This window comes from Pyrus communis, chromosome 9 (genome assembly GCF_963583255.1).
Source record: "Pyrus communis chromosome 9, drPyrComm1.1, whole genome shotgun sequence".
Classification (NCBI taxonomy): domain Eukaryota; kingdom Viridiplantae; phylum Streptophyta; class Magnoliopsida; order Rosales; family Rosaceae; genus Pyrus; species Pyrus communis.
Window position 1 is genome coordinate 5,706,824 of NC_084811.1, and position 10,148 is coordinate 5,716,971.

Genomic DNA, 10,148 nt, shown 5'->3' on the forward strand with positions numbered 1-10,148 from the left:
TTCTTCGAACATCTTCAGTGGCTCCTTTCCTTTGTAATAACCTAGCCAAACTGTTCGTCATCAAAATGTAACATATACAGTGCTTTCGATGAGAATGGCATCATCACAATTTAAAATTTCCTGCATCTTGTTTGACAAGCAAAATCATAAGAAAATAGAGAAAATTTGGAAAGACGTTAAGAAATGACATGGAGTACTTGGAGCTAACAACATACCTAGTGTAAAACCGAGTGCAATAGCATTCTGGAATTCATACTGTCGACTTCACTTAATGGGATAAGTCTTTGTTGTTGTATGGTTTGACAAGCGAAACAAGTAAAAAATATAAAAGAAAAGGTCGATAACATCTGTTACATAAGAGATATAATATTTCAAACCCTTATTTTCCTGCCCCATTTTTCTGGTTAATTAAAGACTTCGAAGTCAAGCTAACATCAAAAAATTTCATTAAGGTGTTTTCCACAAGATTATAGCCGCCAGCCACCGTATCCATTAACAGCACCTAATTATCTTCCAGCAGTGTCTCTAAAAGTTTATCAAGATGAAAACTTTGCTCCATTTTTTTCTATTTTTAATGACTGTTAAGTTGAATCAGTTGATCCACCTCTGTATTAATGTCATCCCAGTTCACAGCCAATGTCTTCAAGATGAGAAACTTGCATTGCTCCATTTCAAACAAAGCCTTGTATTTGATCCTTCCACTTCCTCTAAGCTCGTATCGTGGAATTCAAGCATTGACTGCTGTTCTTGGGCTGGTCTTAGTTGCAGTGAAGGACGTGTCGTTGGTCTTGACATCAGTGGTGAATGTATCTCAGGCAACATTGACAATTCAAGCAGCCTCTTTGATCTTCAACATCTTCAAAGCCTCAATTTGGCCAACAATGAAGTTGGTCATGGCTCTCAAATTCCATCTGCAATTGGAAAGCTTACCGATTTGAGCTATCTAAACTTGTCTAATACTGCTTATTCCGGGCAAATTCCCGTTGAGATCTCACATTTGACAAGGTTGGAAATTCTTGATTTATCTACCTTTTACTTTCCAGGAAATCCTTCACTGAATCTTGAGAATCCGAATTTGAATGTGCTCATTCGGAAGTTTTCTGAGCTTGTTGAACTTCATTTAGATGGCGTAAGGATATCAGAACAGGGGAGCAATTGGTGCCAAGCGATATCGTCTTCACTCCCAAACTTGAGAGTGTTGAGCTTGTCAGCTTGTAATCTTTCAGGCCCTATTGATAGTTCATTACTGAAGCTTCAGTCACTGTCAGTTGTTCGGATAGAGAACAATAATCTGTCTACTCAAGTTCCGGAATTCTTCTCAAAGTTCAAAAATTTGACTTCCTTGCTCCTCATGAATTCTGGATTATATGGTACATTTCCGGAGAAGATCTTCCTCGTACCTACACTGCAGAGTATTGACTTATCTGGTAATCCGCAGCTTCAAGGATCCTTACCAGAATTTCCGAAGAGTGGATCTTTTCAATCCCTGGTTCTCAATGGGGCAAATTTTTCAGGCCAGTTGCTTCCAAACTCTATTGGCAACCTCAAACTGCTGTCCAACGTAGATGTTTCAACTTGCAATTTCATTGGGTCAATCCCGAGATCAATGGAAGACCTTACACAGTTGGTTTATTTGGACTTGTCGAGAAACCAGTTCAACGGTACAATTCCATCCTTCAGTATGGCAAAGCATCTGACCATAATAAATCTTTCTTACAATCAGCTAACAGGTCAGATTAATTCCTCTCACTGGGAAAATATAGCTAATCTGGTCAACCTCGATTTGCGACACAATCTACTTGATGGGACTATTCCACCTTCTGTGTTTTCGCTTCCCTTGCTGCAAAAGTTACAGCTTTCCAACAATCACTTCTCTGGTCAGTTGCCTGAATTTGGAAATATTTGTACCCTATACAACCTTGAATTGAGCAGCAACAGTTTGGAAGGTCCTATACCTATGTCCATCTTTAATCTACGAGAGCTTAGAATACTCTCACTTTCTTCAAACAACTTCACCGGCTCTTTCCTTTTGAATGATATTCAGCAGCTGAAAAATCTCTCAAGTCTTGATCTTTCATGCAATAGCTTGTCTATTAATTACAATCACACCAATTCCTCTCATTCTTCATTTCCGAAAATTACCACATTGAAGTTAGCTTCTGGCAATTTGAGAAGAATCCCAGGTTTTTTTGAGAAATCAATCAACATTAAGCACTTTGGACCTGTCAGAAAACCAGATTCATGGTGAGATACCCAACTGGATTTGGAGAATCAGTAATCTTGTTCAACTAAATCTTTCTTGCAACTCTCTGGTAACTCTACAAGGTCCTTTCCTCAATCTTACTTCTACTTTGTCTATGCTTGACCTTCATTCCAACCAGCTTCAGGGACAAGTCCCAATGCTTCCACGATTGGCCACTTATTTGGATTACTCAAGAAATAATTTCAGTTCAAGCATTCCAGCTGACATTGGTGATTTTCTTACGTACACTATGTTCTTCTCTTTTTCAAGAAACAAGTTAAATGGAAGCATTCCAGAATCAATGTGCAATAAACCATATCTTCAGGTTCTTGATTTGTCCAATAATTCTCTAAGTGGCCCGATTCCCCAGTGCTTGACTGCGATGAGTTGGACACTGGCAGTACTTAATTTAAGGGGAAACAAACTTTCTGGCACTCTTCCAGATAATTTTCCTCAGCCCTGCAGTCTACAAACTCTGGACCTCAATGGCAATGTGATTGGTGGTCAGTTCCCAAAATCTCTAGCCAATTGCACAATGTTAGAGGTGTTAAACCTGGGAAACAATCAGATAACAGATGTCTTTCCGTGCTTAGTGAAGAGCATATCCAGCTTGCGTGTACTTGTCTTGCGCTGCAACAAACTTTATGATCGCATTGAATGCCTCAAGACCAACAGTTCCTGGACAAAGCTTCAAATTATTGACATAGCTCGCAATAATTTTATTGGCGAAATACCAGGAAGTTTTTTGAAAACATGGCAAGCAATGATGGTTGACGAAGACGGTGCCATGTCAAAGATTAATCACCTCCGATTTCAAGTTCTAGAGTTCGACCAAGTGTACTATCAGGATGCTATAACAGTTACCAGTAAAGGTCTGCAAATGGAGTTGGTAAAGATTCTAACTGTTTTCACCTTGATTGACATCTCATGCAACAGGTTTAGTGGATCAATACCTGAGGATATGGGAGAGCTGAAATCCCTCTATGGCCTCAACTTGTCCAGTAATGCTCTCACTGGCTCAATCCCATCGTCATTAGGCAACCTACGACAACTTGAATCGTTAGACCTTTCGGACAACAGATTGAGCGGAACAATTCCATCAGAGTTTTCCAAACTTAATTTCCTCTCATTCCTGGATCTCTCGAACAATCGACTAGTCGGGAAGATTCCAACCGGCACTCAGATTCAGTCTTTTTCAGCAGATTCCTTCGCAGGCAATAAAGGATTATATGGGCCACCGTTATCGCTAGGTAACATAGATGACGGATCAGCAAGGTTGTCACCAACATTAGAAGGCAAACATTCAAATCCTGCGCACGGAATTGAATGGGATCTGATTGGTGCTGAAGTTGGATTTATTGTTGGCTTTGGAATTGCTACTGGATCACTTGCGTTTTGCAAGAGGTGGAGTAAATGGTATTATAAAACTATGTATAAAATGCTTGGTAAGATATTACCTCAGCTGGAGGAAAGATTTGGCCCTCATCGAAGACATGTTCACATACACCAAAGCTGGACCGGTTGAAATGATTACGAAGAGCAGTACAGCGTGCTCTGCAGTAACATTTTCTCTTTGAAATGTTTTGTATTATGAATTGTGAAGTTCCAGCAAACGGGATCGAACCCTGTCGAAAGACACGGTTCGAGGCACAACCTTCTGTTAACTTGAGTCGTTAAGAATATATATTGTAAGAATCATTGTAGACATTGTAGGAGTCTTTTATTAGGAAGGAAATATGTTGTGTTTATAGTTTTCCTTGTAAGACAAGGTTTGTGTGTATATATTGTACAGCTTTGGTGAATAATAAATAAGAAAGTATTTTGGGTGTACAATTCTACTTAGCATCGAGAGCTAGGTCTAAAGAAAACCTAACGTACCACAGTGCCGCTGCTGCTCAGAATCTGGGGGGCTGTATTGTTTCTGCCCTTGCCGTTCCAACTAGCGTGGACTGTTTCCCTGCACTTACCGTGTGTACCTCAGGGCTGCCTCTGAGATATTTTAGGGGCCTTGTGCCAAATTTATAAAAGGGTCATTCTTAAGACAATCTTAGAAAAAAAATTGAACAATGTATTGGTGATAAAAAGCAAATACAGAAACAAACTTAAAAAATCACAATAATTATCGGTTTCTAAATATCATTAAATGTAAAGAAAACTACAAATATAACCATGTTAGTAAATAATCAACAACCAGTTCAATTTTGAGAAACAAATGAAAAAAACTTAAAAAAGTCTAGCATTGAAGTTTCACTTAAAGATGCTTATTCGTGCATTCTTTGCTATAAAATCATCAATTAAACCTTCATAATCAATTTTGTCTAAGAAACCACTTTCTATCAATATCAAAGCAAGTTCATCTAACCTTTCCTACAACATGGTTGATTGCAAGTATGCTTTTAATAATTTTAACTTTGTGAAACTTCTTTTCGCAGATGCAATCGTAATGGTACAATCAACAAAATTCTGTATACAATGCTTGTAGTCTGGAAACTACGCATTCTCTTCAAGTAGTTCAATATGTCAATGTTCTTCATTTCTTTCGGCAAACACTCTCATAAAAGCTTAAACTCTACAAATAATGCATCCTCATCAACATAAAGAACTTAACTTTCTTGAGAAAGTTTTGAAGATGATCACAACAATCTTTCAATTTATCATTGTCCATCGAATTCAACCTTTCTGAAATGAACAAAAACCTAAATATATCATCACATGCTTGATATTCTTCAAACCTTCTCTTTAGTGAATCAATAGCTTGACCTATTATATGTAAGAAGTAATGAACCCTAAAAGATTCCTCCACTGATTGTTCAGTTGATTGGGATGATTCATAATCATTCTAATCAAAGTGTCTTTTGCTACAAACTTGATGCTTTTTTGGAACCACGAAATCAATGTCCATTTCAACAAGAAGCTTTTTAGCATTAATTATGGCCTCTGCAAACTAGTTTCTCTATACTTTTCAAAATAAGCGATCAATCATTGTACTTGTTCTATAGCAACATCAATACGCATCTCTTTAGATTGCAAATCTTTGTTAACCTCATTACAACAACCAATATTTTGTAACAAATACTTTATATGTAGTTCTAGTTAAATACTTCAAAATTGAGACATGAAGCGATGAGCAAAGATGTACTTGTATGGTGCGAAAATATCAAATTTAAGCCACAACGGAATGTTATGCGTCAAATGTTTCACTTTTGAAAAAAGACTAGAATCCTCGCAAATATAATATATGCATTATTGATTTGTCAAACTTATTAGCAATACAATACAGTTCTTTAATCACGGATAATAACCAACATGAAAGATAACAGTCATGGACTAAACCAGTGACGGATCTAGAATTTTAAATTTGGAGGGTCCCAATAATAAAGGTCAAAAAATTTATAGACAAAAATAACGTCGAAAAGTTAAATATAATACATTTCATTCAAAAATCATGTGCAAAACAACATTACAAGCTATAAAATCCTAATTAAAGCGTCCATGACGAGGTTTCATAGTCTGAAAATGTTCCATGATAGCTTCATTACAAATACATGAAAAAACATCTTTCTCAATGTAAACAACTAAGCTGTCATTCAACCATTGATCTCCTATTTTGTTGCGAAGTGGACTCTTAATGATATTCATAACGGAAAATGTCATCTCCACTGAAGCAGTTGCAACTGGTAAAACCAAAGTCAACTGAGCAACCAAATATACATATGCAAATGTTTGATGCAACCCTTTATCCACCATTTTCTTAGCAAGCTCATTAATCCCCTGCAATTGAGAAAAATCATTATCAAAACGCACAAAATGGGAACTCATACTTTGTAGGCCTACAAGGTCCCATTTGCAAATATGCTCTTTAGACCTCATCTTGAATATTAGAAGGATAGTCTTTCATTCGAATTCTTTTTCCCGGGTCTCTCTCAAGATTATTAAAATCAATGTCACACTCATTTTGTCTTGAGCTTGAACTATCCGAACAAGTAGATGGTGCTATTGGCTTTGGCTTGAAAAATCTTTCCATATTTCTTATTTCTAAACTACACATTTAACCAAAACAAAACATATACCAATCAACCAATAAACAAAAATTCCATCTAAATTTCAATGATAAAATGAGTATACAAACATAAAACATATCAACAATCATATCAATAATAGACTAAAAATCTCCACCAATATCTAATATAATTTAATTGAGATTAGATTAGAATACCAAAAAGTTTACTTGAATTTTGAACCAAATAGTGGTGGCTTGGAGAATTGAAACAAGTGGAGGTATGATATTAGAGTAATGTAATTATAATATGGGATTGGGTGGGATTAAAAATTTAGGGTTTTGGAATTGGGTGAATATAAGAAAGATGGGGGAATTAAGGGGTCAAAAAAGAGGAATAGGGAAAGGACTCTTGGGAAAGATGGCCCGTGTGGGGCTAGGCCTTAAAAAAGAGAGTATGGAATCATGGACAAACGGCACCATTTATCTCAGACTTAAAAAAATATAAAATATAAAAAATAAACAAATTAAACAAATTGGCCAAAACACTGCGTTTTGGACCAATTTTTTAAAAGGCCTGTTTGTTTTCTTTCTTCTCCCCCGCGGCCCCGCTGTCTTCGTCTTCGTTGCAAGCTGCAACCTTCAAGCTGCAGCCTGCAGTACAGACCTCGTGTTCAAGTACGAGGGGTCATCCGGAAAATTTCTAGCAGCATTTTAGAATCGCCGAGGGGTCCTGGGACCTCCCAGGTCCCTTTGTAGATCCGTCTCTGGACTAAACCTTGCAAATTGTAGAACCACCATAAAGGCATCACCACGAAAAATTGCAATACCGTATGATGATCTTTCAATCGTCAATAAACAAGCATTACTTTGAGTTACCTCCAACAAACTCGAATCCTCTTCAAAGTCTTTTGTCATGCGCATAAATCAAAAGAAAAAGAAAATTTTTGAAAACTGCCACCGCTCGATGATCTTGAAGATGCTATGAGTACAAAAAAAGTCCTAAATTTGAAGACTCATTTGACATCTCTCTTGGAACACAAAAAATCCTACGTGGCACTTTAAATTTAATTTTATGAACTATCTTGAAAATGCTCTAAGTACACCATCTTACCAAACCGACTCTTTTTTGGGATGCAATTCTAAAACTCGAAACCGAACTAAAATTTCGGTATTTCCGAATTTCGGGATTCTCGAAATTGTTTCGGTTTTCCGGTTCGGGATTGGGAATGACTACAGTCCTAATTTAGAAGATCGATGAAGAATGCAAACCCCAAATCCCAAATTTGCAAACAACCCCTAAAAAAATCAGAGAGTCAACAATACAAAGATCGAAGAAGCCCTCGATCAAAATTGAAAAGCAGAAAGCCAAATACAAAGATATCAAGCAGTAATTGAAATTAGAGGATTTTCAAAACATAAATCCTAATTTTAATTCTAAATCCCCAAATTGAAAGTTCAAAACCCTAATTCTCAATTTAAGAATCCAAATTGAAACCAAGGTACAATAATTTCATGAGTCCTTGCTCCTTCATATTAGAGAAGCTTCGATTTGGAGGTCGTTGGAGGTGGAACCATGGAAGCTTGGATCTGGAATATGGAGGAGTCATAGAGGTGTGGTGGTCGGACGTGTTGAGTTTGCTCACAGAGGGAGGAGGAGAAGAGTAGAGAGTGTAGAAACGATTCGAGAGATTAAATAGAGCCTGTTGACATAGTTGAGGAGAGGAGGAGAGGAAATAGTGTGGAGATATTTGAGAGGTTAGAGAGAGTGAGGTCGTCTGAGTGAGAGAGTGCTGACACATTTGAGAGATGGGAAAATTTATTTAAACCCATGTAACCTATTTTTACACCCAACTTACTCTTTGCACACATTTGATTTTTAACTAAACTATTAATATCTCTTTAAACCCTAATTTACTACCTAATATACCCCCATAAACCCAATTCAATATGTGAATTTATTTTTACACCCATAACTGTTGGTCTTTCCTGACATCGTGCTTTGCTTTTCAAGATTAGCTTTCAGATTATCATCAGTTATTAGGACTTTTAGGCAATACTATTTCTGCAATTAGTATATCAATGCAAACTATTGGTCTCTCCTGAGTTTAGTACATCAATGCAAACTAGTGTACTACCTATTAGATCAATAATGGTTGGTATCTCCCCAGTTAAGTTATAGAACCATTGAATTTTGGCAATTAAAAGCTTCAATCATGATCTCTTCAAGCTGAGAGATGAATATTGAACACCATTTCTTTAAAACTAAGACTTAAGATTGATTAATTACGCTATTTTCTTCTTCTTCTTCCTCCTTGAAATTGAACTCATACAGAACAAGCATGCATGTCTCCAGTTCTACTTTCTTAAACCAGAAATAATAATTTTTTTTTTCAACAAAACCGATTCCAATAACAACAACTGTGAGCCTGTGACCAAAACCAGAGCCAGAAGCAAACCATATATTTAAAACTACTATAATCTACGGGGAAGAGATTTGAACTTAGGTACAAGGAGGTAGACGCAAAACATTACAGTAAGATAACTTTTAAACTTTAAAAAATTGAAATCAAACGAACAAAAATTTCATAAATTGAGTCATACCTTGGTTGGAGAATTCAAAACTTCAAAATTACCATCCATCAATAAAAAAACTTATTTTTCTCTATGAAAGCTATTAGGGTTTTAGTCAGAATGAAAGTAGGATAAACAAAGAGTGATCGCAGGGTTTAATTATAGTGTTTGGGTTTATTGGTAAATTTGAGTTATATTATTAATTTCATTTTGTACTTAATAGTAATTATGCAATAGGGTAAAATAGGCAATTAACATTTAAAATTTAAGTTGGGTGTAAAAAGAGGTTACATGGATTTAAATAAAATTTTCCTTGAGAGATTAGAGAGAGTGAGGTCTTTTACCCAACAATCTTAACTGAATCCAATGGTTACAATTTGTTCTAATATATATAATATGTGACAAATACATGTAATATGTTTATAAATTGGTTCGGGATTACTGAACATCTGCCAACCAAGTCCCAATTCCTGTACTGAATCATTGGGATTTTTTTGGTATGGGTTACCAAACTTTTCGGGATTTTTTATTTTGGGGTTTTTCGGTTTTGAATTATGGATTTTTCGATCGGATTTGGGTAATTCAGAATTTTTTTTTTCCAGCCCTACATATATGAGATGTGAATAGAGTCATAAAATAACAACGTCAATCTTTACACAAATTAATATTTGGGTACAATGCAGTTGTAGACATCGAAATTTCAGTAAAATAAATGTTAACCAATGTATTAAAATTACAACATTTATTTACTTCACCAACCTCACACACTTACTTCACCTACAACATCCACTTACTTCACCTACAACCTCCACTCACTTCACCTACAACCTCCACTCACTTCACCAAAAAGATGAATGGTGGTGATTCACTCTCAAAGCCTATAAATAGGCTTCTCCATCAAGAGGAAGGGGGAACCAATTCACAAATACATTTCTCTACTCCCAAAATGGAAGAGAATACTCCTCTAAGGGGGGACCAAAACCTTGAAGCCTTAAAGTTCTAAAGCTCTCAAGAAAATCCCGAAGGATCAAGAAAGCACTCTTCGTTCTTCGTCAAATCCTCCTTCAAGATCAAGCCCCAACGGCCCTTGAAGAACTCCCACCAACTCAAGATCAAGCCCTGACGGCCCCTTGAAGAAAGTGTTCATCACTCATCATCCGTTCATCCTAAGATCAAGCCCAACGGCCCTTTGGATCAACAACCTCAACAAATCCACACATCCAATCGTTCTTCAAGACTAAGCCCAAAAGCCCTTGAATATCTGCTCATCCATCAACCTTCAAGATCAAGCCCAAAAACCCTTGAAGAAATCCATACACCCATTCTTCAAGATCA

The 10,148-nt window shown here is 36.6% G+C and overlaps 1 protein-coding gene and 1 pseudogene across 1 annotated transcript; one reads left to right on the top strand and one right to left on the bottom strand.

Moving 5' to 3' along the window:
• Positions 1 to 574: 574 nt before the first annotated feature.
• On the top strand, positions 575 to 3,767 carry LOC137744250 (receptor-like protein 7; annotated as a pseudogene).
• A 1,952-nt stretch (positions 3,768 to 5,719) lies between these two features.
• LOC137744251 (uncharacterized) lies at positions 5,720 to 6,266 on the bottom strand. The gene is made up of 2 exons (XM_068484112.1): positions 6,108 to 6,266; positions 5,720 to 6,013 (listed from the first exon to the last, which is right to left on the bottom strand). Exons 1-2 carry the CDS (start codon positions 6,264 to 6,266, stop codon positions 5,720 to 5,722), a joined length of 453 nt encoding a protein of 150 aa, XP_068340213.1.
• Positions 6,267 to 10,148: the final 3,882 nt, after the last annotated feature.

Excerpts from the sequence above, each read along its gene's own strand:
- LOC137744251 (XM_068484112.1), bottom strand. The coding sequence starts at position 6,266 with ATGGAAAGATTTTTCAAGCCAAAGCCAATAGCACCATCTACTTGTTCG. Across the intron at positions 6,014-6,107 it reads CTTCTAATATTCAAGATGAG|GGGATTAATGAGCTTGCTAA; the intron begins GTCTAAAGAGCA and ends TCTCAATTGCAG.